This window comes from Adiantum capillus-veneris, chromosome 22, assembly GCF_014529385.1.
Source record: "Adiantum capillus-veneris isolate H3 chromosome 22, ASM1452938v2, whole genome shotgun sequence".
Classification (NCBI taxonomy): domain Eukaryota; kingdom Viridiplantae; phylum Streptophyta; class Polypodiopsida; order Polypodiales; family Pteridaceae; genus Adiantum; species Adiantum capillus-veneris.
In genome coordinates this window covers 55,010,989-55,037,706 of record NC_140952.1, presented here as the reverse complement: position 1 = coordinate 55,037,706, position 26,718 = coordinate 55,010,989, and the positions used below count along the sequence as shown (strand labels likewise).

General features: G+C 45.8%; 1 protein-coding gene across 1 annotated transcript in view; it reads right to left on the bottom strand.

The window, feature by feature from the left end:
- LOC147429385 (ephrin type-B receptor) overlaps positions 1–24,941 on the bottom strand; it is a 133,045-nt gene extending 108,104 nt beyond the window's left edge. Inside the window, exons 1-13 of the mRNA XM_086495601.1 lie at positions 24,857–24,941; positions 24,192–24,244; positions 23,182–24,097; positions 20,877–20,989; positions 20,485–20,693; positions 20,285–20,404; positions 20,000–20,128; positions 19,799–19,924; positions 19,161–19,216; positions 18,987–19,086; positions 18,788–18,905; positions 18,474–18,683; positions 18,066–18,372 (exon numbers count right to left, since the gene is read on the bottom strand). Coding sequence (XP_086351727.1) covers positions 18,066–18,372; positions 18,474–18,683; positions 18,788–18,905; positions 18,987–19,086; positions 19,161–19,216; positions 19,799–19,924; positions 20,000–20,128; positions 20,285–20,404; positions 20,485–20,693; positions 20,877–20,989; positions 23,182–24,014 — 2,321 coding nt within the window. The 5' untranslated portion in view covers positions 24,015–24,097; positions 24,192–24,244; positions 24,857–24,941. The remainder of the gene's footprint in view (positions 1–18,065; positions 18,373–18,473; positions 18,684–18,787; positions 18,906–18,986; positions 19,087–19,160; positions 19,217–19,798; positions 19,925–19,999; positions 20,129–20,284; positions 20,405–20,484; positions 20,694–20,876; positions 20,990–23,181; positions 24,098–24,191; positions 24,245–24,856) is intronic.
- Between the last annotated feature and the right edge of the window lie 1,777 nt (positions 24,942–26,718).

The following is a 26,718-nucleotide window of genomic DNA, read 5'->3' as shown; positions in this document are numbered from 1 at the left end:
GATGCTTTTGGATGTAACTGCTTTTCATGGCCAAGGGGCCTTTAAATATGTGCCAAGGGCTCTCCTCTGGCATGCTTTCGCAAGAAGATGCACAGACGTGTTGCCGTCATTATAGTGACTTGAAGAAATATGAAGAAATATGCAGAAAGGGACGCCAAGGTTTGGGACAAGTGCTCACACTGGATGAACTCCGCCACACTGCGTCTCATGTGTCGTGCATCTCTTTCAATTCAATTGTTACGGAAGTGATAAAAGTTTGTTCAGTCTGTTCTTTTCCGTTGGCACGTGTGCCTTCTCGTTACAAAAACAAGCAGTAGCCATAAGACAAGTGGGAGCAAAAGTCGCTCAATAGCCAATGCCTTTTTAGAACCTTTTATAACCGATCTAGCCTTATAGCGATAAATCTCAACGTCCGGCTTACGTTTCAACTTGTAAACCCACTTTGTACCGATGGGCTTTTTGTTAGGAGGTATTGGCCCCAAAGTCTGGCGCACCTTTCAGTATTTCTTTATCATTAATCATTGCAAAGTACAACTCCCGAGGGACCCCTGCTCTCAAACTCTGCGTCAAGATGCCCTGCGGAGTGATGCCCCAAGGGCTCTTATAAAGAGTACATGGGATGCCCAAAAGTAGATCCCCAAAAGCAATCAGTCCAAAAGCACTTTCGCCCAAAAGCTCTGGTCCCCAAAAGCTAGCGGTGGAGATTCCCAAAAGCAGCCAGCGCAATTTGCAGAAATCCATACAGCCTGCCACGTGGCACCTGCAGCGCAAATCGCAAAAAATTCGTACGGCTCAGCATCCGTACAACCTGCCACGTCATCATGTCTTAACGCATTTTACGGAAATTCCTTTCACAGTTCGGGCTTCTGTCTTTTAGGGTTTCGGGCCCCACGACCGGTGCTTCATAAGTTCTTCAAGTTAGTCCGTTCAGTTTCTCTTGTCCACTTGGCCATTTCTCTACCAAATGGTCATGCCACATCATCACTGTCACAAACGGGAGCGCATAACAATATAAAATACATTCGGATAAATAGACTTCATCACTTATTACTGAAGCCAAAGGATATAGAGAGAAGTAGATAGAGAGAGAGAGAGAGAGTGAGAAGATCGACACAGTACTGGGGACCAAAAGATGGGCTGGTCCCCCCCTGTAATAGTATCTTTATTACTGAGGAGAAGTCTATACAAGCACTTGAACCGAACGTATTACCACGTTCGTTCTAGAATAAGACTTGATGGTTCCGGAAGCCTCAGCTTCCGATTCCTAGGGCAAAACCCTATTCCAAGGAACTTCTGTTCCTTATTCCAAATCCTTGAGAACCAAGGTTCTCGCCTCTAGATCTCACCTTCCAGACTCAGGGCATGACATCCCTGTAAGTCTCTTTTCCATCTTTGTTTCCAAGGTCCTCTTCCCGTAGAACAACTCTACTTTCCCGGACATGAAGTCCTTACTTGGGAATCCCAACTTCTGGATCACAACTCGAGAGAGTATCATTCTCGGATCCGTGGATCTACTTCCCAAACTCGGGTACGAAACCCTTGGGCTGATCTGGCTCTAGTTTCTCAGAGCGCTTTCTCCTGCAGAGGCTCATGCCTTCCTCTGCTCCTACTCCCTCACTAAGAGGGAGTACACCTGCAAACAAATACTTAGAGATCATAACAAGAAAATCATTACCTTCAAACTCTCGACGCTCAAAACGCAACTCAATTCTCGAAAAAGCAATTCCCCGGAAGAGATCTCTACATAGAAAATCCTCTCTTCCAAGCCTACACACAAAAGAGGTGTGTTCTCGGGTTCCTTCTCGTAAATCAGCCTCGTCTACGAGGTTTATGGGCTTAAAACAGAGAAAAGCAGAAACTTGTCGCGACGGAAACACGCTTCGTAGGCACTTCTTCGCGAAGGAACTCGCGCACTGGGTCTTGGCGACATCGGGTACACTTGGGACAGTCATGGGCATCACCGGCAAACGTCTTCTTTGTGGGTGAACTCTGCAACAGCATCTCCTTCTTGCAAAAACTGATCCTCCTCCTCTGAGTGAGGGCATGTGATGCTTTTATAGCTCCTGGCCACGGGCACTAATAGTTGCTCGCGTAGAGATCACGGCCGGTTTTTTTTTTTTTTAATTTTTTATTTCCGGTTCTGCCAGAAAAAGAGAGAGAGAAAACACTGGCTGATATGTTGCCTTATTTATAAGATGGCTGCCCACTTATTAAATGGGCGGCCGACATATTTAAAAAATAGTTTGAATCTGCCCAAAAACTCAATAAAACCTTATAAGTTAAAAACAATGCTTTCACAGCACTTCCCAAGCGTCCCTGGATGCAATCACATGCACAATTGCAATGCAGACATAGACTTCCTCCCGGGAAAGCATCTGCTTTCCCGAAAGGCAATCCTGCTTTCTCAAAAGCATCTGTTTTTCCTCAAAGTTTCCTCCGAACCCATCTTCATTCAAGTGCTTGCTTGTTCCTTGTGCACAATTCCAACAAAGTTCGGAATTTCCTCTCGACTATGGATATCCCCTTTCCGATGCACCCGTCACCCACCTTGTGACGCATCAGGAATACCCATCACCTAGTCCTTTCCTACCAAACTTACGATACAATCTCCTTCGCGATGCTCTATGTCACCCATCCTATGACGCATCAGAGATGTCCGTTCCCGGATGGTCGGATACTTCTTCCCGATGCTCCCTGTCACCCATCCGATGTGACGCATTAGAAGTACCCGTTCCTGGTGGCCTTACACATATTCCCGTTCACAGTGCTCCCGTCATTACTTTGAACGACGCACTAGGAATACTCTGTACTCGGATGTCTCCAATGAGAAAAACCATCTCACTTAGAACTCCAGTAATTCATTTAGAATTATTTTCCTTGGTGTTCCAAGTGAGACAACTCTCTCACTTATAAATCCAATCATTCATTTAGAATTATTTTTTATGTCAGATAAAGCCAATTTAGCAACAATCACTTTGTGACAACACATCTCCCAGCACAATTGAGCCTCAACTACCAATGTATCAAAGTTTTTAATCCTTTGTTTGGAGCTAATAATGTTGTCGACTTGCCCTTTTGTATCTAGTATTTGCTTTGTATATGGCGCACTACCATTCATTTCTCTTGTTTGTGACCATAAGCATCAGCTTAAGGGGAGGACTATTGAGATAAGCCTTGTTATGCCTAGCCATAGAAACCTCTCTAGGCCAAAAAATATGATGCCATCACTAATCACTGATGATGTTACATGTAAAAGGTGAAGGAATCCTACAAGCTCGAATCTCACAAAGAGCACGTATTACAAGACTTATTTAAAAGGTTGAGATCAACAAAAAAGATAAGTGTGTTTCTGAATCATACTCTTCCTGCTTACGCTCTCCTAGGGCTATCATTGTCTACGATCCTTGATAGACAGGAAACATCATACTAATCATCCACGAGACAAGATAACCATCAGCTGTGAATGCATACTATTTGAAACCGGCCTGTTCAATCCAAAAAGGGCGGTAGACTTTACTTTAAACCTTGATTTAGCTTTCACCCATTATTAGTCGTCTATTTTACCTGTACTTTCAAGACACAACAAAGAGGAGAGGGATACAGGCTGCTAGATTGCACCTGTATGAGTAGACAGACACCATATTGGCCCCTAACTTAGGCGCCCCTTTCGGTATTTCTTTATTGTTCAAAAGAGGGAATAAACGCTGTGGTTCCTACAAGCTGCCCCGCACAAACTCGGCTGAATTTCCTCTGTTCCAGCCCGATTTCGGCAGCATAACTGTACTAGAACCCTTCACGGTCAGTATTCCCACGCATTGACCGACTTTCCCGACGCATACGGGCACTTTGCAAAACCTGGCGAGAATCTGCAGCACGCTGAATTCTCTGTTTTCAGCCCTGAAAATGCGCCAGATCGCCTGTACAGCGGTCCCCTTGCGTCCCCGAACCTCCTGGGGGTATTAGGGTCCGTTTAGGGCCAAAACCCTAAACCTGCAAAAATACACAGCAGGCTGTAATTCACTGTTTCGGGCTCCGTTTCGCGTGCCGGTCGCATCCCTAGCAAGTCCTCGAGCTCCCGCACCTGTAGGGCTACTTGCCCTTTGAATCGGACGAGATTTCTGGCGTGAAACCTCTCCGAATTCACCTGTACCTGCGGGGGGATTAGCCGCTAGCTAATCCAGTACCTGTGCAAGAGGCTCTTGCCTCGGCAATCGCGCATGAACCCACACAACTGTACATTGGTCAAATGAAGAGCCCACTAGAGGGGCATAACATACTGCCAAAGGGGAGAGAGAGGGCAGTGCGTAGCGTGCAGGGCATCACTCCTGGCACCGCACTGTGCATAAGAGGGAAAGCAAGCACTCCATAGCTCTTAACCTGTGACAGAGACTTGCAAAATGAGCCTCCCAACTATAAATCACGTTTTTGCCTTCTCTATAAGTAGTAAACTGGCCTCAAAGTGCCAAGTGTCACTCATTTGTGCATTTTCCCGCTTTAGACCCTCGGGTCTAAAAATATCTCACCTGCAGCCTCTGTTGACTTGGCCACAGAGTAACAAAATGATCCCCATGTCAAACTGCACGTAATGACGCGAAGACATTTTCAGGTCCCAAAATAGCAGTTCCCTAAATTTTAGGAGATGCTGCCATTAGATCTTTCTAGGTCATCCGACCCTCTTTGTACACTGTGGCCACATCCAAAACTGAAATGTAGCCTCTGTAGCAAAGGATTCCACTTTGGCTAGTCAATGACCCCACTTGGCTAACCATAGTCCTTGTCCAACCTTAGTGCTCTCTTGCCCTCAGGCCCGGACTCCCTCTGGACAGTTCCACACTAGCTATGCAATGCAGGGCAGTTAGATTTCCCGAGGGGTGTTTCCAAAAAGTGAAAGTAAATAGATAATAAGAAAGAAATCAACAAAAAGGATAGATAGTAGTCACACGCTGGTGACATACCCCCCTCTTGAAATCTCAAACGTCCTCGTTTGCATCTATGTCGTCCATGCTTACTGTCAACACTAATGTATTCAACACCTGTCGACACATATACGACACATACATGCTCATTGTCAACCCTGGTGTATTCAACACCTCGTCGACTCATGTATTGCCTGCGTGTGAACCCTGTCCCAATGACATAGTGGTAGCTTCGCACTCTGCCATTGCTTTGAGTCACTAACTTTCCAATGACAAAATGGTAGCTGCACATTTTGCCACTGTCTTATAGTACACGTTGGATCCCGTAACACTTTCGAGCATATCCAAACCGACAGTTTAAGAATGCAGTTACACATGTACTCTTCAATAGAAGCAATCACTGTATCCTTGACAAACTGACAAGAAATACTCACTTCTATAGCACTAATCAAACTTTTGGACATTCCATAAGAGCAATTGCCAAACTGACAATCTGTACAGCTCTAACATTCATGTAACAGGTATTTGATTTGAGCTCACTTTAAATACCATGTACATCATTTGTTTCAAAAGCCATTGTCACACTGACAATCCATTTAGCTTTGAAACTCAAGGGGTCAAGGTAGGTTGCAAATCGAAGGCTTCCAGGTAGAGTGATAACACAGTTGGTGACTCTGCAAGTTCACCTTCTTCCATCCACTTAGCATCCATTGGTGGATAGTTTTTAAACTTTACCAAGTAACGCCTAGCAACCTTGCCTTTCACTTTCCTTTCTTTGTGTGCCAAAATCTGTTCAGGGAGCAAGATCTCGTCAAGTTCCTCGACTTCCGGCTGATCTTCAGCTGGCATATCTTCTGGCACATCACCCACATAGGGTCTGAGAAGACTCACATGAAACGCATTGTGAATCTTCCAACTGTCAGGCAATTTCAGCCTATATGCAACATCACTGATTATGTCGCACACTTGAAAAGGCCCATAGTAACGCATGCTGAGCTTTGGAAACAGTCTTTCCTTGCCCTTCATCTTCTTTAACCTTGCCTTTTCAAACCGTAGAAGCACCCAATCACCAAGTGAATATACCACTTCACGACGGTGACGATCAGCTGCTTTCTTTTGCTTTGCCTGAGTCCTTTCTAAGGCCACTTTGACCTTCTTGTACATTTCATCCATGTCTTGAACATACTTATCTGCTTCAAATATCTTGTCCTTTGTATGCAGTATGGGAGGAACTTTCTTGCCACCTTCAACTATCTCAAAGGGTGCCTTGCCAGTTGATGAATGCACTGTATTATTGTATGCATACTCCACCAATGGCAAATACTGCTCCCACCTTCCTTTATGCTCTGACACATAGCACTTCAGCAGATCTAGGACAGTAGAATTTGCCTCTTCTGACTGCCCATCTGTTTGAGGATGAAATGACGAAGAGAATTTGAGCGTGGTGCCCATATTCTCAAACAAGCCTCTCCAGAACAAACTAGTCATGCGTGGATCACGGTCGCTAATAATCGACTGTGGCATGCCATGATACTTGAAAATATTGCTCATAAACAAGCGTGCCATCTGATCTGGCTTTATCTTCTTCCTGACAGGAATAAAATGAGCCTGTTTGCTGAATCTGCAAATAATGGTCCAAATACCATCATTTCCTGTCTGCGTTCTCGGAAGATCAAAGATAAAATCCATAGCAATACTTTCCCATGGTTTATCTGGAATAGGTAGTGGTTGCAATAACCCTGGTGCCTTTTGCCTGTCAAACTTGACCTTTTGGCATATTAGGCATTCTCGCACAAAGGCATCCACATCCCTTCTCAATGTAGGCCAATAGAAGAATGTCTCTACCGCTTTAACTGTAGCATCGATACCACGATGCCCTGCATACGGTGGGACATGACTCTCTTCCATAACTTTGCGTCGCAATGGCTTTGTGACACACAATCTGCCATGCATCATCATGAACCCATCTTTAAGAAGATAGTGTTCATGATGTTGTCCATCCATTAGTTGCTCGAAGACCCTTGCAAAATCTTCATCATTTGCATACTGTTCTCTCATATCATCAAGTTCATGATGATAAGGAATCGACACAGCTGAAATTTGTGGCTTTCTTGACAAGGCATCGGCCACAACGTTCTTCTTGCCTTCCACATGCACAATCTGAAAATGGAACATGGACAAGATATTTGCCCATCGCATATGCTTCTCAGATAACTTTGTCTGTGTCAAGAAGTATCGCAAGGTCTGATGGTCCGTTTGGACAACGAAATCTGCACCTAGCAGGTAGTGTTTCCACCTTAAGAGCGCATGAATCACAGCCAGTAATTCTTTCTCATAGACCTGCATGGTCATCTCTGGCCCTTGCAAAATTCTGCTCTCATAGGCTACTACCCTGCCATCTTGCATTAGCACAGCACCAATGCTACTACCGCAGGCATCACACTGGACCACAAATGACTTCCTAAGATCTGGCAACACAATGACTGGATCTGAAGTCATCTTTTCCTTTAAGAGATTAAAAGCTGAAATCTCTTTCTGTGTCCATCTGAAGGTGACTGCCTTCTTTTGAAGAGCATGTAAAGGTGAAGCAATCTCAGCGAAATTTCGGATAAACCTTCTGTAATAGGAGCATAGTCCCAAAAAGCTTCGGACATCATGCACCGTCTTCAAATTTGGCCATGACTTGATCGCTTCAACTTTTGCAGGATCCATTCTGACACCATCCTTTGAGACAATGTGTCCCAGAAAGTGAATCTCTTCCAGAAAAAACTCACTTTTCTTTGCATTGATGAGCAACCTATGACTGCGTAGCTCTTTGAACACAATGGCCAAGTGATGCCTATGCTCCTCTTCATTCTTTGAGTAGACTATCATGTCATCAAAGAATGTACCAACAAACTGCTGGTGTGGACGGAAAATTCTGTCCATCATCCTATTGAACGTAGCAGGAGCATTTGTGAGACCAAAGGGCATCACTAAAAATTCGTAAAGGCCAAACGTCGTTCTAAAAGCAGTCTTGTGCACATCCTCTGATCTAATGCGGATCTGATGATACCCACTCTTTAGATCTATCCTGCTAAACATAGCTGCTCCTTCTAATTTGTCCATAATATCATCAATTCTAGGTATAGGGAACCTATTCTTGATGGTATTCTTGTTCAGTGCACGGTAGTCGATGCACATACGCCATGAGCCATCTTTTTTCTGCACCAACAATACTGGAGAACAGAATGGAGATGAACTGGGCTGAATCAGCCCTTTTTCTAACAGCTCCTGTACTTGGCCCATTATCTCTTTCTGCTGAGCCGCACTAACCCTGTACGGAGGCTTATTTGGTGGGCTACAGCCTGGCACCAAATCTATCGCATGGTCCTCGGGTCTCTCTGGCGGTAATTGAGACGGTAATGAATCGGAAAAACAGTCACTATACTGTTGTAAAAACATTGACCTTTCTTTATCTAGCACAGATAAATTTGATTCATCACAATCTGACACTTCACGTGCAAAAACCAAGTACGCAGAAAGATGCTTTTTCATTACAGAAGTAATAGCAGAAGCTGATACAGTAGGAATAGACTCCCCTTTAAGCTTTACATCCAGAATGTGAGTCTTTCCCCTGCTCTGTACAGTGATCTTTTTGTTGTAGGCATCCATGATTCCCTGTACACGAAACAACCAAGGAATACCTAACAACACATCACATCCGTCCAGTGGCATGATGTAAAATTCTTCAGCATCTACATAGGACTGGATATGTAGACGCAACTTTCCAATGATGGGTGTCACAGCCTCTGTATGGCCAGGACATGCCAAACCTGCCTCTGCTGTATACCCCATCTCTTCAGGTCTGATTCCCAACTTTGAAGCCAATTCTGGGGAAATAAAGTTGGCTTTGGCACCTGGATCAAAGAAGATAAGCACTGTTTGATCCCTAACCTTTCCCCATGCTCTGCAAAGCTCACTTGCATCTGAATTTGGCTTGTCGCCCACCATATCTGGCACTAGACCAGCCATGGGCTTCTTTCCTTTCTTGTCTTCCTTGTCTTCAGAATCAGCTGGCCTTTTCTTTGTAGGACAGTTGTAAGCAATGTGGCCAGGCTGCTCACATATAAAGCATTTGTTCTCTGTCCTCAGGACCTTCTTTTGCTCTTCTGACTTGCGAGGAAAACGTCTTTTCCATTTCTTTGCGGGTCCTTTTTCTGATTCAGCCGTAGCTTTGTCTTTCCCTGCGTTGGCTGACTCCTGAGTCCCTTTAGGAGCCTCATTGGGAACGTGCTTCTTGGTTGAATTTTTCTTGCCTGATCCTGCCTTGACGCCAGTGTTAAATTCACAATCTTCTCCCTTGAGCAAACCATTGCCAGTGTTTGCTACCTCGATGAGCTGCGTCAAAGTAGTGACTTTGGTCTTTGTGCAGTATTTTCTCAATCCTTTGGGTAGGCCACAACAGTATTTTTCAATCTGTTCTGTCAATGGCACAAACCTATAGGAAGTTACTGGAAGTAGAGCTTTCCAAAACTTCCGATTGTAATCATCCAGATTTCTGCAAGTGGCAGCATTAAGCTGGTGCCATTCTGTCATGACATCTGCTTCGAAATCATCAGATAACCAAGCTGCTGCAAAAATCTGCTTGAAGTAAATCCATGTGGACGGAGCTTGCCCTTGAAGCAATAAAGTTGTCCACCATTGTCCCGCATTCCCTGTCAAGAAAGTGGCTGCCTTGCGGACCTTTGAAGCCTCTGTAAAGTTTCCCCCTGCATAGGCCTTGTCAAATTGCTGGAGGAATGAAAGAGCCTTCTTCCTGTCATCAAACCCTGTAAAGGTCGTGAATGTCACACCTTTGCCACCTTCTTTGTACGGAGTTGGCCTCTCCAGCGGCGTTAGATTGTCATATGGAAGTGACTGAAACATGGGAACACTATTAGGGTTCATCTGTGTTCCTTGGCCGCTATTAACTTGACCTGGAAATGCCATATTTGGCTGCTGATTTGTAATTCCAGCCATACCAAAATTTGCTTGTGGCATCCCAAATTGTCCCTGAGTGCTTTGAAACCCTGGTTGCATACCCATGACACTGTACATGGGGTTAGGCATCATCGTTTGAGCACCCCCGAACACTGTTCCTGGCGTATAAAACTGATTTCCAGGTGCATGACCAGCCATGCTCTGAAATACCGATCCACCTCCAAAATAGCCAGGGTGTACTGAAGGTGGTGGGAAGACCTGTTGCATAGCCTGTAAGTTGCTTCCCTGCCCATTAGAACCAGCTATAGGCTGCTGAAAGGTGGCGGGCTGAATTGGTACAGCTTGAAAAACTGGCATCTCAGCCACCTGTTCTTGCACCTTAGGCATACGTTGTGGAGACTGCATGTTCTCCGTCAAGTGTACAGGTGTTTCCATTGACTGTGCGGTATGAATCACCTGTGCTCGAGCCTTAACAGGCTTTTGAATATGATCCAGTGACCCAACTTGCTGAGACGGAACAGGAGGTTGCAGAAAGGCTAAAAACCTTGGGTTCTGCATTACTTGTGTGAACATAGCCACAGCAGTAGCCAACTGGGTCCTGAATATATCATCATCAGTCTGTGGTGGTCTTGAGGACTCACCCACTTCATGTGTCTGTTGACCCTGTGAAGAGGAAACCTCTTCAGTCACATCATCTGGTCTGTCAGCCATAATTACAATTCCCTGTGTCTCGTCTATGATCCCCTGTGTCTTCAAGCCCAAAACTGACCAAGGCTCACTTCTATGGGAAAAAGTGATTTAATCCCGTCGATGGAACCATGAAACCGGCCTGTTCAATCCAAAAAGGGCGGTAGACTTTACTTTAAACCTTGATTTAGCTTTCACCCATTATTAGTCGTCTATTTTACCTGTACTTTCAAGACACAACAAAGAGGAGAGGGATACAGGCTGCTAGATTGCACCTGTATGAGTAGACAGACACCATATTGGCCCCTAACTTAGGCGCCCCTTTCGGTATTTCTTTATTGTTCAAAAGAGGGAATAAACGCTGTGGTTCCTACAAGCTGCCCCGCACAAACTCGGCTGAATTTCCTCTGTTCCAGCCCGATTTCGGCAGCATAACTGTACTAGAACCCTTCACGGTCAGTATTCCCACGCATTGACCGACTTTCCCGACGCATACGGGCACTTTGCAAAACCTGGCGAGAATCTGCAGCACGCTGAATTCTCTGTTTTCAGCCCTGAAAATGCGCCAGATCGCCTGTACAGCGGTCCCCTTGCGTCCCCGAACCTCCTGGGGGTATTAGGGTCCGTTTAGGGCCAAAACCCTAAACCTGCAAAAATACACAGCAGGCTGTAATTCACTGTTTCGGGCTCCGTTTCGCGTGCCGGTCGCATCCCTAGCAAGTCCTCGAGCTCCCGCACCTGTAGGGCTACTTGCCCTTTGAATCGGACGAGATTTCTGGCGTGAAACCTCTCCGAATTCACCTGTACCTGCGGGGGGATTAGCCGCTAGCTAATCCAGTACCTGTGCAAGAGGCTCTTGCCTCGGCAATCGCGCATGAACCCACACAACTGTACATTGGTCAAATGAAGAGCCCACTAGAGGGGCATAACATACTGCCAAAGGGGAGAGAGAGGGCAGTGCGTAGCGTGCAGGGCATCACTCCTGGCACCGCACTGTGCATAAGAGGGAAAGCAAGCACTCCATAGCTCTTAACCTGTGACAGAGACTTGCAAAATGAGCCTCCCAACTATAAATCACGTTTTTGCCTTCTCTATAAGTAGTAAACTGGCCTCAAAGTGCCAAGTGTCACTCATTTGTGCATTTTCCCGCTTTAGACCCTCGGGTCTAAAAATATCTCACCTGCAGCCTCTGTTGACTTGGCCACAGAGTAACAAAATGATCCCCATGTCAAACTGCACGTAATGACGCGAAGACATTTTCAGGTCCCAAAATAGCAGTTCCCTAAATTTTAGGAGATGCTGCCATTAGATCTTTCTAGGTCATCCGACCCTCTTTGTACACTGTGGCCACATCCAAAACTGAAATGTAGCCTCTGTAGCAAAGGATTCCACTTTGGCTAGTCAATGACCCCACTTGGCTAACCATAGTCCTTGTCCAACCTTAGTGCTCTCTTGCCCTCAGGCCCGGACTCCCTCTGGACAGTTCCACACTAGCTATGCAATGCAGGGCAGTTAGATTTCCCGAGGGGTGTTTCCAAAAAGTGAAAGTAAATAGATAATAAGAAAGAAATCAACAAAAAGGATAGATAGTAGTCACACGCTGGTGACACTATTAGCTAGATACTATGACATCCCCACTAGAGTCATTTGTGGCCAACAAATGGTGTAGCCCTACGCACCAATAAATGATCTTGCACACACTCCAAATACGCATTGTAAGAATCTATCAGCATACATGTAGTCTTGATTGCTCAATTTTTGCCTCGAGACTCAGCCATAATGAAGCCTCGTACTAAATAGAGATTTGGTTCACACAATTTTGCGGGGTTGAGAAATGGGTATCCCATATGCATCGCCTCAGGTTGACTATCTCCCATTTCCAAGATTCATTGACTAGTTATATATTGTCTCCTTTGATTAGGCAATAGGCTTTTGCACACATGCTTGAATGTCAAGAATCAAGAAATATATTTCTTGACGCTAAGCGGTCCCGTGCCCCCCACAAATGGAGGATTCTGCTCCGCCACAAAGAGACTCGATGGTAGCCCCCTTGCCCGACCCCACGGAACCCACCATAGGACTTGCTCTTTTGCCGACAGAGCATGCGAGCTTAGAGGCAGAGGTGGCGCGCCTTCAGGCATTCTATGTTATCAGTAAGATTATCGGCACCAAACCTAGCAGAGGGGAGGTGCAAGATCTCCTCTAAGCCCGCCTTAGATCTCCTCCAAGACCGCATTTTAGCAAAGGTGGGCAAGATCATCGACGTTCAACTTCTCGGACGTGGCTACTACCAGATAGAGTTTGAGTTTTCCAAGATGGCGTCCAAGGTCATTGCAATGAGCCCCCTGGCCATCCGAGAAGCTAGAGCTCATTTTCGACAGTGGCACCATGGATTTGATCCGGCTATCGATGTTCTCGTTGAGGAGGTAGACCTTCCCATCTCTGTCCGCTTCTCAGACCTGAGGAGAGTATACCTCCCGCTCCTTTCCAAGATTGGTTCAAAGATTGGGATTGTCTTGAAGACACCACGCACGGCGGCTTCTATAACTGCCAAGGCAGTTGGCATACCTACAATACGCGTTTCGGTTCACGACACCCACACCCTCCAAAAGGTCGTTCTACTACCTGGGGTGAGTGGTGGTTGGCTCCGCCAGAATATGGAGTATTCTCGCCTCCCAAATCAATGCTTTATTTGTCGACAGATGGGCCATCGAGCAAAGGCATGTCCACGGAGGAGGCCCAGACCTTCGGCACAGACCCATACCCAACCTCCTAAGGCTGGCCAGACACAGCAAACAGAGCGACAGGGAGCTCGGGTAGGTTCCTACTTTGAGCCTAGTGCCCAAGCAGAGGAGGAATGGCAGCAGGTACGTGGTCGTCGTCGGACCACCTTGCCAGCTCAGCCCCCTTGGTGGTCGTCCTACACCAGGCCAACAGCAGTGGGTTCCCACGGGGAACCGTTTCCACCCCTTACAACAAGACGAGGCCACAGTTACCCCCTCCACCTAAGCTTCAACACCGACAGCCTCTCTTCCCCTCGTGCCACCCACCACCCCGCCTCCATCTCCCACTAGTCCCCCTTGCTTCCTCATCCTCTCCCGCTCTTGCCCCACAGCCGGCTCAAGGGACAAACCTTCATTGTCTGCTCAAAGGTCTCTTGGCAGCGCTTTGCCACGAGCCGCTTGGTGAGAGAGGAGCAGACTTTCTTGCAGACCTCCCTTCTAGCACAGAGACGTCACCCTTTGCCACAATCCCTCCAGGACTGACGAGTTTCGACATCCGTCGCCTACGACTTCACACGATTCCTCGCGACTCTTCACCAGACTTTGAGGCGCCTTGCTTCAGAGTCCATATACTATTTCTTGCAGCTAGAGAGTTAGAGGGATAGAGGCCCTGGACCCAGCTGTTGGTTTCTCTTTTCCTCTATTGGCAGGGACGAGTCTGAGTGGATCTTTGACTCCGTGATGGACTCGCTTCAGGCTAAGGCTCTTGAGTTCTCTCATCACACGTGAGACTTTGGGTTACAAATTTGGTACAGACTTTGTGGCCGTTGGCCAAGTTCTCGATGAAACCTCCGGACACAGCAGGATGTAGACACATTGTGGTACACTCTTTGGCTGACACGCAGAGTCCACCATGTTATGTATATATACACGAGGACTCCTCGATAGAGGAGGTAGCCCGACGGACGGCACGCACTTCTTGATCCTAGGTTGGATAGTCTCTACAATCACGCCGATCTCAGCGTCGCTCGGATGCGGATTACTCCCTATCCAAGCCAGCCTCGAAGATAGCGAGGTTGGTTGCTATTGCAGCATCAGTTTTCTCTCGCTGATTCCATGAGGATTGTCTCATGGAATGTGCAAGGATTAGGTTTGACCCAGTTCCAACGCCAACAGGGTCGGCTATGTCAGGAGCTTAAGTGATGCATTGTGGGTGGTAAGATTGATATTCTTATGCTTCAGGAGCATAATCTTTGTGAGAGCCGCATTAGACGATGTGATCAGATTTTATGTGGTCGCTACGAGACATTTTGGTCAGCTGCATTTGGACCTGGTGGTATCCAGGGAGGGGTATGTACTACTGCAGACTCATGGCATCAGGCCATCGTGGGGCAGAGGTATTAATGTGCTAGGTGGGGCTCCGTGGATTACAATTTACTATGCAGGTTCAGGGTTGCCTCATGGGCTTGCTGAACATATATGCGCCCAATGTGGCAAATGCACAAGCAGAGTTTTCGTCTCATATTGTAGAGTCTCTGCCGCATGCAGAGCAACGGTGTGTTGGGGGAGACCAACATGTTGGAGGACCCCTCAGACAGGATTGGAGGTAGCCATGCTACTGTGCATGGGGCTGAGTTGGCAGCTTGGGAGCATCTATGTATGACCTTGAGGGTTTCTGATGTTTGGCAGCATTCACGCTTTGTGAGGCCACCAAAGAGCTTGTCTCTCTCGCTCTAATCGCAAAGTACGAGGAGTGAAGCTATCTTCGATAGATTTCTTCTACGCCAATGACTACATCTATGACATGGATGGATATGTTTGCATTCTGGCAGGGACTACTTTTTCTGACCATGTGCCAGTGATCCTCACTGTGACAGACAAACAGAAGAGGGGGAGTATAATGTTGCGCATCCCTAAGAGGATCTTGCTAGATCCAGAGCTTAGAGAGGGGGTGGTGGCACTTTGAACAAAGAGTTTGGAACACACAGGACACCCCTGCTGGTAGAGTGGCCTCTCAACTCGCTGAGCTTAGTCACTTCTTCCGCTAAGAGTCTGCAGCTCGCTTGATTACAACCAGGGAGAGGAGAAGCGTCTCGAACAGGGCATTATTTCCTTGCAACGTATGCAGGAGCACCACCCAGACAATCCTTGGTTGGAGGAACGGATGCAACAGGCTCGACAGGAGCTGACTAGCTTTGAGGATTGGCGTCATGAGTTTGACTTCCATCAGCAAGCATCTCAATGTACCCAGGTGGGTGACAGTTATTTAGAAGTTCTTTGAGACGGTGGGGCCCCGCCATGCGCACACCAGTGTATGCCAGTTAAGGAGACCCGACAGGTCAGTTGCTTCACAGCCTGAGGATATCCGTGCAATTGCTACTGACGTTTATCATGATTTGTTGTCAGTTGAGCCTCAGTCAGAGCGTCGGGATGCATGCAGAGAGCAAGTTTGGGCACAGATGCCTTGCCTTGTTACTGAGGAGATGTGTCAAAGACTAGAGCTTCCCCTCCAGCTATAGGAGCTCCATGAGGCCCTCCGAGCACTCTCTCGAGGTAGCTATCCAAGGCAGGATGGTTTGACTCCCGTCTGCTTCTTGGAGTATTGGGACTTGCTTGGTTCGTATCTTTGCAACGCATTTCAGTATATCTTGCACACTGGAGAGATGCCTGACAACATGAGTGAGGGCTTGATCTACCTTATTCCCAAGGAGGGAGGCTCCTAGGATGAGATTCGACAATGGCGACCCATCACCATCCGCAACTCAGGCTACAAAATCTAGCAAAGGATTTGAGCTTGAGAATTTAGCCACTAATTGAGACCATTATACATGGGACCCAGATAGGTTTTGTCAAGGAGCGTAGTATCCTTGACAACATTTTCACTTTTTGAGAGGCGTCTGCCCTCGCGCGTCTCCGAGGAGAGGATCTTGTGATACTCCTCTATTTTGAGAAGGCCTACAACAGAGTTGACTGGGACTTTTGGAGGGTACTCTACGCAGGATGGGTTTCTCATATGCTTGGATCAGAGGTGTGTCGGCTCTCTACAGGTGTGCACACAGTCAAGTGCTCTTGGCAGAGGGAAGAGAAGAACGCTTCATGCTCACACGTTCGGTCAAACAGGGTGGCCCTCTAGCCCCCGTCCTCTTTCTGTTCTATGCTAAGGCAATGAGCAAATTTTTGACTTCACAGTAGGTTGCTTGCGTAGTTTAGAGCTCCCTATTAGGGGAGACTAGCTACTTGACATTGAGTTTGTTGACGACTCAGCCTTGTACTCGGAGGGCCAGGAGGCCAATCTACACACGTGTGAGCAGGCTCGAGGTGTTTTGTTGTGCATCAAGAGCACTGATCAACTGGAGGAAGGCAGTGGCTTGCTAGGTTCGCAGTGCTCCTACGCCTGACTGGTCGCCTAGTGAGGGTTTCAAGTGGATTCCCCTAGGGACTCCAGTTCATTATTTGGGTTGTCAGGTTGGCTTGGCCTTGTCCCCTGAGCAGTAGACTGCTCCCCTACTCTTGTCCATTAGGAGGAAACTCCTTCATTGGAGTTCGGCACAGCTCCCTTTGGCAGGCAAAGTTGTAGTGGCCAACCATGTGTGTACCACGTCTTGCTAAATCTTCTCAGAGGCATGAGGGGAGTGCAAAGCATGTGCCAAGATATTACAGAGGCTTTACCAGTTGATTGGCTCATCCCTCTAGAGAGGGCAGCTCCCAGATGGATGGGGGCCTTCACGCGACTGGAGGTTCCCATTGCAGTTTGTGCTTGCTCGGAGTCCATACCCCACATGCTCTTTGAGGTTTAGGGAGAGGACAGTCTCAAAAGAGGCTCCACAGGTTGCAGTGTTGTCTTTAGAGAATACGAGTAGTGGGCATCTGTGGGAGGACCTGTGCAGCCTGTGGCCATCCTTTGGAGGGTCGGGGTCACTATCTGTGGGACTGCCCGATGGCACACCACGTTTGGCTTCTGGTTCTTCTGCTGATGCCAGCTCTTTCCACATCGCGACAATACACTTGGGGTGCTGCAGCCTGGTCCACTCTCACAGGCCTTGGGCTCCATTTTGAGCTAGCCTCCACCAGCAGGATGATAGTGATCCAAGGGGTCAACCTACACTTCATCTTGCCACAGAGCTTACCCCCCCGGAATAATGCAGTAAGAGAGAGGTGTGTTAAGAGCTTGTCTGTGGCCAACTACCCTGGTTCATTTGGCAGGCCCGCTGCTTTCACATCTTTGAGGCTCGCCGTGTCCCACCGGCAGAGACTGTTCGTGACTTTTGGTTGGAGCTGATTCACACTCTCGGGAGTCAGTTCGAGAGACTTCAAGGCAGCTCTAATCGCATGCGGGAGCGCAAAGAGGCTTTCCTGCGACTCTGGCGTCCAGGGCCTTTCTTCACCATGGCCAAGCTGGCACTACTGTCCACCTGAGTGGCTCTTTCCTCCTCCCATTTTCTGATTTAGAGTCTCCCGATGTAGCCCTCTCTAGTAAAGGTGGTTTGTAGCCCTATGGGCAATCTCTTTAACTAATGGAAGGATCTTTTTCTCGGAAAAAAAAAAAAAGTAAAACACTGAGACCAAGAATTTTATCAGTTCACTCTTTGGTCATTATCTGGTTGCACTAGCCCAGATGTCTAATGTAGAGTTTACAAATAGCTGCTTCTACCCAATCCAAGACTCAAGACATTAACTACCTTCAAACCTCAAGAACAAAATTTCTGAAAGTCCTCACTCTAAAATAATGGCGGTGCATCGTAAACAAAATTTATTGTAGCATCCAGCACTAACAAACCTCAAAAGAATTGAGCCTTTGACATTTGCTATGGGGATGTAATCATCACCAGTAGCAATGTTTGACCAATGAAAGTGTATACGACCACCAGCGCCCCCTCCACCACCAACCGCACTGCCTTTACCACCAGAAATTGATAAGGAGGAGCTGTTACCCAATGTCAATGTTTGTAGGAAAAACAGGAGACTTCCTCCAGAGCCACCTCCTACACCTGCACTTTGGTTTTCGGAAAGAAAGCTTTCACCATCAGATGTCACTGCTCCCAAAATTTCAAGACTCGATAATGCGTGCTCCAGAGATCCGATAACTGTCAACAACCATGAACAATTTGAGAGTAATTGATGTAGACTGAAATCTGCCACTGCAATAATTTATCAACCAGCTGTTTGTCTACAGTAAGAATCTCACCAATGACTCCGCCCCCATGGGTACTTCTGCCAGATGTGATATTACCACTTCCACTCCCGAGCTCACAAGGCAGTAACGAGCTTCCATATTCTTTTCCACCATCCACCCAGCTTCCATTGTAATAACCTCTACCACCTTTTCCCCCGTGGCCAGCACCTCCTGCTGCACCAGATCTTGACAGCTCTCCTTTCCCTATGCCACCTTGGCAGCCTGTAAATTTTTTACCAGAACTCCCTCATGTCCCAACTTCCTCAAAGAAACTGAAAGAAAAAAAAACAAAAAAGAAAAGAGTTGCAGAAAGATTCAAAATTTACCATGCCCGGAAGCAGTCACTAGACCACCTTCATGAATTGTGACTGTCCTAGCCCGATGTATGTGGACAACACTTCCCTTCACCAAGCCATCCACAACAACATCCTCGACGCGACATATCTGATCGAGCCCAATGTGAAATCATTATCAGGGTGAATGCAAATCTTCCCTTAAGTAATAAACCTTAGCCCACAGTGTTACCTGGAGAGTAAATGGAAGTGATGTGTTTAAATTGCAATCTTCAGGTGGTTGAGTAATCTCTATGGGACAAGTTGACTTGTCACAATATAATGGTACTACCCTACCATGAAAGAATGAATATGAGACCATGTAAAGTAGACGCATAAAGACAGCTTCACCAAAAAAACAACTCACTCATTCTTAGTAATGTCTTCTGTCAAGGGAGCTTGTAGTACCGCTTTTGAACCAATCTACGCACAAAAACAAGTGTGCCACTCACATCCAACAAATCAGATAAATTTTCGCCAAGCTTTATCAAAAGTCTCTGGAAATTACATTTTAGTGTGAAAACTAAGGAATTCGTGAATTTCCCTTGAACATTATTTCTGTGGGGCTAGAAAAAGCTACTACAATCATGCATGTGCTTGTGTGCATGCACCCTCACACAACAACCACCTCTCTGTAGTTGAGTGATGATTAACAATCCTACCAATTGAAACCTTAGCCTAGCAAGCCTATACAGTAAGTCACTTGCGCTGCAGCAGCTTAATGTTTCATTTTTTGCCTGGGCTACCATTAGAAATATCTGACCCGTTTTGAGTATATGGAGATCTTCTCTTCTCTTCTTTCAATAACGCAAACACCTTGAGCGTCAATTGTGCATTTCAGTAGACACCGTACACGTGAAAACGTCAATTGTGCATTTCAGTAGACACCGTACACGTGAAAAACTGGTCACTATAATTTGCATAGTGTACCATATTTGTGAGGTTCTATTGAGACCATACAAAATGCTGAAGCATCGTCCTCAAAACCTGGAACAAGGAACTTACATTTACATTGTAAAACAATGACACAAAGAGCCGCTGCGCTTTAATTGCATCTCCTTGTCCCTTCAGGTGGAAAAATCCTTGTCCATGAACACCAAGATTGGAGTTTGAGCCAATTGTCGATCCCTCCTATAACGCAAAAACTTACTCTCAACTTCTGCTCTACGAGGTATACACCATAAGCATCCTAGAAACCAGAGATACCTGTAGCAGTACTAAATTACTGGCATCAATAATTGAAGTGGCCACCATGTCTCCTCCTCCACCATCAATTTGCAAAATGGAGTTCCTCATCCTCAACACCTTCACCGAGAGTCTTAAAGCACCATACACCTGCAACTCCAGAACCTTTGAATTGGCGACTGTAATGTCTCGTGTAATTGAAATATCTTAACATCATTGGAGAGATTCGCAAATTTTGTCAACTATTGCATCATCCATCCAAAGAAAGACAATGAAAAAGGACTTGTTGCATTGGCCGTGGCCCACCTTCAATGTGGAACCAGTCAAGTCAAGTTCATCAGCCACCAGCTCAAACTCTGAAAAGGGATAGTGGGCTAAACCAGAGCTAAGGGTTGCATGACTCTTCAGGATAATCTGTCCCTGAACCTGAGACCACATGCAGAGAATTACGACACCGCCATCAAGTCCTCCTGCAGTTTTTATATTCCAGATGAGTAATTTCTAACCTGAACTCTACTCCAAAGCAAAGGTATGGCAACTTTGGCATAGTTCTCCACATAAACATTCTCCCAAAGAGGGTAAGTGGGAAACTCCATGAATATAGTGTCCGTTTGTGTGGATTTGTTGCTGTTGCTGACTACCAAACTTTTTGATACTACATCAAACCTTGTGCCTGCAGCACCAGCATTATCTGTGCATCCCAAGCTATCCCCACCTACAGCCAGAAATAAACAAGCATTCCAAAAATTGCTAATCGTTGGAACAAGGATCACAAGCTTGCTTCATTTGTGCAGGTGTATTATTCTTTAACCAATCTATTATCTCACAGAAAGCTTGTATCCTTTACGATACAAGACTAATTGCCTTAGCCAAATATACACCATATCAGAAAACCCACCATGAACAGAAACTGGAACACCTTCTTGCTCTTTGCTTTCAACTGAGACTCTTCCACCACCTCCTCCAGCCCATCCCGTGCCTCCAGAAGCACTTATTTCACCTGTGCCATTCCTGCATAAGGTAAATTAACAGACTAAGTAGAAAATTTACTGAGCATCAAAAACTGGCTTGGCAACCATATGAGCATAGGAGCCAAGTTGAACAGGTAGATACACCCAAACTTTCATTTATTTTCCTTGCTAAATTTGAGTATACGTGTTCCTTGCCCTGTCTCAGTGACAGATGCTCCAGACCACCACTTGATATGTCTCCAGCTGTGATTGGAACCACAAAAAGAGCATCTGAAAAAGGAGCCTGATTCCTACAAAGATTCTCATCTGTGGAAGAATCCTCGGTTTCCAGAGGACTATCAGTGGCTGCTCACCACTATCTGCATTTGGTCTCTCCCTCCTTGCTGCTGATGTGGCAGTGTGCCAGGTGGCAACCAGACATGGGCTAAGGGATGGACAAGCAGCTGGTTGATGGGCAAGAAGCACTCCAGCAAAGCAGGGTCTGTCAGAGGCTGCTCACCACTATCTGTAATCGGTCTCTCCCTCCTTGCTGCTAATGTAGCAACATGCCAAGGGGCAACCAGAGAGTGGCGAACGGATGGACAAGCAGCTGGCTGATGGGCGAGAAGCACTCCAGCAACGCAGAATAGATCGCTGAGTAGAAGCATGCAGGTGCTAAGGGTTGATTTTCATCCGCCAGCTTTTGGGAGTTTGCCTTCGGGGTGAGCTTTTCATCACAGAGCTTTTGCAGCCCATCTAAAATAGTGCATACAGGACTTCTGTAACTCGGTTCTTAAGCCTTCTAGAAGTTCACAAACGGAGTCATTCCCTTGTTTGAAAGAAGCTGTGTCATGAGCACAAGTGGGAACTTGGTTTTGACCATTTCTAGAGCAACTAAATGTTCGACAATAACATCTTTAATGTAACACGTTTAACACTCTTAAGACATGACATCGATTCAATCCACTCCCCTGTCACACATGGCCAGGTGGACAAGGGAGACACTTTGAATCTCTGATAGAAGGCAAGGTATCGGTCAAATTGCATATTTGCTAGGATATATTATTACATGCAACACCTTTTTAAGTCATAAATGGGAAGAAAACTGAATTATTCATTAGAGAAACACCTTGGCCATATCATCTCTCCAGAATTTGTGTGCGTGGATATAGCAAAGGTTGTAATTTGCAGCCTACAAGGATTGGCAGACTCTAAGGCATGTTCATGATGTTAAATGCTTCCTGGGCCTATACTCCTACCATAGACAGTTCACTAGGATGTTTTTGCATGAGATTACCAAGAAGTGGCTACTTTCACTTGGGTCAAAGTTGCCAAGAAAGTTAGAAACCCGTTTCTAAAACCTCGTGTTTCTTTGAAGGCCAAAGTTCTCTCGTTTGGTTCCATCTATTCTAACTGACGTTTCAAGTTTCAAGTAAGCCGTGAGTTCTCTAGCACATTATAGACCTAAGTCCTATCTTACTTTGACATGTGCAATGCAATGAGTTCTCTAGCACATGATAGACCTAAGTCCTATCTTACTTTGTTCATGTGCAATGTGCCTCTCACATGGCTTTTCAGACATGGACCAAAACTTCCCAAAACCTCTAAAACAAGGAGAGAATGGATCTGTTGTCACCTATGCCTCCAATGCACAATTCTAAAGAACAAAAGTGAGACAAATTTGTAAATCAAAATAATTACCACCTCACATTTTGACTTCTGCAAACACTTTCAATCCCAATTTTCTTTGAGAAGACAAAAATTTCACAACGACAAATCTATCTTGTACTTGAAAAGTAAAAATTGATCATAAGAAAGTGCACACAAAAGATTGTTTTGAGGGTTAAAAACATATTTCATTTACACAAACTAGATGTTCTGTAATTAAAAACTGTACAGGTGAGCAAATTCTGACAAACTTGCCACTAGAACATAAGGAAGGAAGACAATCAGACTAACAAAGCTACACTCAGTTTAAAAGCATGAGGTATGATTGTATTAAAAGTGAAGTACCTTCATTACACCACTTTAGAGTGGCAGTTCATCTATAATGCAAGAGGCGCAACTATAAACTGACTTTAGTACAACTACTGAAGACACATGCAAGGGTGTACTAAATTAGTATTGATTGCTCTAAAATAACTGCTGGAAGCTCGCAAATCCTGTGTTTAACCTCAAATCATAATTCCAAAAATTGCATTTAGGGCAATGCACGCATTACAAAATTCCCAATAGTTGGCCAAAACAACTTACAAGATGGAAACCTTTATCAGTATGCTCCCACCCGAGCCACCCCCACCATTGATACCAGCATAGCCCCCATCAGCCAGAAGTGCTCCATCAAGATTTAGCCATGCAGCTGCGATCAAAACTCTTCCTCCACCCCCACCTCCAAGTTCCTCTTCCCTGCTAGTGGTTCCACCTTGACTGCCATAACTCCAAGGAGCTGAGAGAGAAGACCAAGAATAGACATCTCCACCCCATGCATCTTCCTGATCCTTTTCATCTCCTTTTACACAAAAGGCACCCCTGCCACCATGCCCACCCCCAGCACCATCAAGCCCAAGAGGAGTCCCGCTTGTCTGTGGAGGAGGAGATCCAGCCAGTGCTGTTGTATTGAGGGAAGAATTGTTTGCCAATATAACATTCTCTGCATCTATCATAATTGTTCCTGCCACAATAGAAGAACTGGCTTCCAAGAGAACCTCCCCCGATAGATTTATCGAGATAGTGCATCCTCGAACTGGACAACTTAAACAAACCTCATCTGACAAAATCAGACTCCCATCACCTACAAGGACTGCATCCTTTTTCAGAATAATACTTTCATTGAGGGTGCACAAACCATCCAGGGATCCAAATCCGCCCAAATCATCTTCACATGACAAGGTGTCATTTGTAATATCCAGGAAACTGGTAGGGTAGCCCTCATGAAAAGAAAATGGCTCCTCAACACACACATTGTGTTGAATCAACTTGGTAAATAATGCAGAATTCCCTGTATTTAAATCCTGGAAGAGTGCACAAGACCCTATCTGAAACATTAAAAGAAGCCACGGGAGGTAGCTTGAGAATGGAAAAGCCATCTTTCCGGCTTGGATGCATCACAACAGTTGGAAATGTATGTGCATAGTCACCAACTCCCTTGAAGATGAAGATTAACCTTAGCCTGAATCAAGTAAAGCCAAATGCTGATCTTTATAAAGGCCTTTATGCCACTGCCTCCCACAGCTTCATCACATTGGCATACCACAGTAACAAACCTGGGAATTTCTCCTCACTGCTTGAAAAATGCTGGCACTGCATCATTTACTACCTGTAAAGAGAGTGACACCGTGTAATAAGAATTCATGTCCTTATGATGCAAAACGTATATCTTATGCTATAACATATCAGATTATGCAGACCAACGGCATAGAAGCACAATCAAAAATGGAGATTCTGTTACGTTCTCTCTCTTTTCTTCAGCTTGGAATAAATAATTAGTTTATGAGGTAGGAAGAACAGCAGCTTTTTTCGTGTTTTTAGAAGAGATACAAATCCAGGAACTTTATGTAGCACTTTTCTGCCTTTCTTTTTATCTTTTTGTTTCGGTGAAAGGAAGGTTGATTAACGTCCGAGTGCACGCAATGAATGTGGAAAGTTTAGAATTTGCAGCTTCACCAAAATTGTGCAAGAAACGTAAACTAAAGCGGAATGGAAATTGTAAGAGCAGAAGCTGCAAGAAAGCTAAGAAGAACACAATCGCATCCAGTGGAACCGAATTCTGCGCAAGAAAGTTAAGTAAGAAGCTAACAACAGAGACAAATAAATGCATTTATGGCGAAGGTAGACAGTGAAACCAAAACTTACGTTCTTGCGCAAGGAGGACAAAAAACTATAATAAAGTATCAGTGGAAGATAGAAAGGAAATGGCTGGCAAGCTTACGTTTTTTCTTGCATGGAGGAGATCAAGTTCGAATTGGAAAGCGTTGTTAGCGCAAGCGCAGGTTCCAAACGCCACGTTTCTGCTGCGGCTCCGTTCTGGCTATGGCGGAGAGAATGCGGATGGGATCCCAACTGCTGCAGCTCAACGCCTCTGGCACTACGAGGTGAAAAGAAGGAATGTGAAGGGCTAGGTATGCTTTTGCTGTCGAACGGGGAGCTTCCAGCAGCTGTGTACGTACAAGGAAGAACGTGTACGAGAACCTGCGCTCTCTCTCTCTCTCTCTCTTTTCGGGAACCTGCTTTATACCAAGAAGGAGGGACAAGTCTTGAGAATTTGAGAAAGCAAGCAACAGCGGCACTGCACTAACAGCATTCGCGAATCCCTACAACAACTCTCATTTTGCCAAACTTAACACTTTCTAAATTGCCATGCGGACAGCAAAAGGGCAAACACGCATTGTTATAACTCATTGCCACGCCTCAATTCCTCTCACGTGGCAATATATTATGCTTCCTACACGTTTTATTGGTCCTTAAAGACGGACAAAATTCAAATGGTTCAGAGCCAAGGCTAACCTGGGGGCTAAGTGACACGGTGGGATGAAGGAGAGACATAGATCGTGGCAAAGTAATCTCGAGATTACTTTCTTGTACCTGAGATTACTTCGCCACGCCTCAATTCCTCTCACGTGGCAATATATTATGCTTCCTACACGTTTTATTGGCCCTTAAAGACGGACAAAATTCAAATGGTTCAGAGCCTAGGCTAACCTGGGGGCTAAGTGACACGGTGGGATGAAGGAGAGACATAGATCGTGGCAAAGTAATCTCGAGATTACTTTCTTGTACCTGAGATTACTTCGCACCCGAGCCTCGAACCCTTGACCTCACCTTTGCGACTCCCATGTCCTATCCACGAGCATCGGTGCATTTTTTGTGATGGTATGGGACCGAGATTACTATTATACCAAATGTGACCGAAAGTAATCTCGGGTGTAAAAAGTAATCTCGGGTACTCGAGATTACTTTTTGCGGTGCCGACAAGATCTACGGCGCTCGATGCTCTCACCATAGATCCCATGCCCCATGCCCGTGTCATATAGTCCTGAGGCACTGCTAGAAGAAACCCCCCTGCAGTGTTCGGGAAAAATCATTTATCCAAACATACAAAATTCCTTCCCTTGAATTTGCCAAGAGGAAATTTTAGAAACCTAGGTTTATTTTTTCGGTTTTAACACTATTTTCCTCTATTTTGGGACAGAATCTTTCATTTTCCCCTTGCCCTCAACCGACACTTTTGAAATTGAAAACGGCACCATATTAATCTGAGACACATTTTTCCTGAACATTGTCCCCCTGTTTTCTAAGGAAAAACTAGTCCGACAATTGTGATTAATGCCAAAACGTGGTGTATTTGCCAATCCGACATACGTACTGTCGGACCTACTTCAGGTTCTCAACTTATTAAATGGAATCTCAACAGATTCCATCCCAACCAAGCTTCGTGCACTTTTCCAAGCTCTGTGCACTACCAAGTCCAGAGGCCAAAAGAAGCATAGGATTCGAACATGGCACCTCCACGACAGACGAGAAGCCTCTGCTCTAAACCAATCCGCCATTGCCAATTACCTACAAATTGTCTTGCCCCTTTACTATGAGAAAAGAATTTCATGCCCTCTCTTGTCCCGTTGCTGCTCCTTCTTGCCCTCTCCTATCGTGTCCACACAAGCAACTCCTCCGGCCCCACTCGCGCGCCACCTTTTCGATTCGTCTGTTGCATGCCATGTTGTCCCACCTACTAGCAAGGATGTGTTGCCTTCAAGGCGCATCCGCCTCGCACTTAGGAACTTTTGCCAAACCACC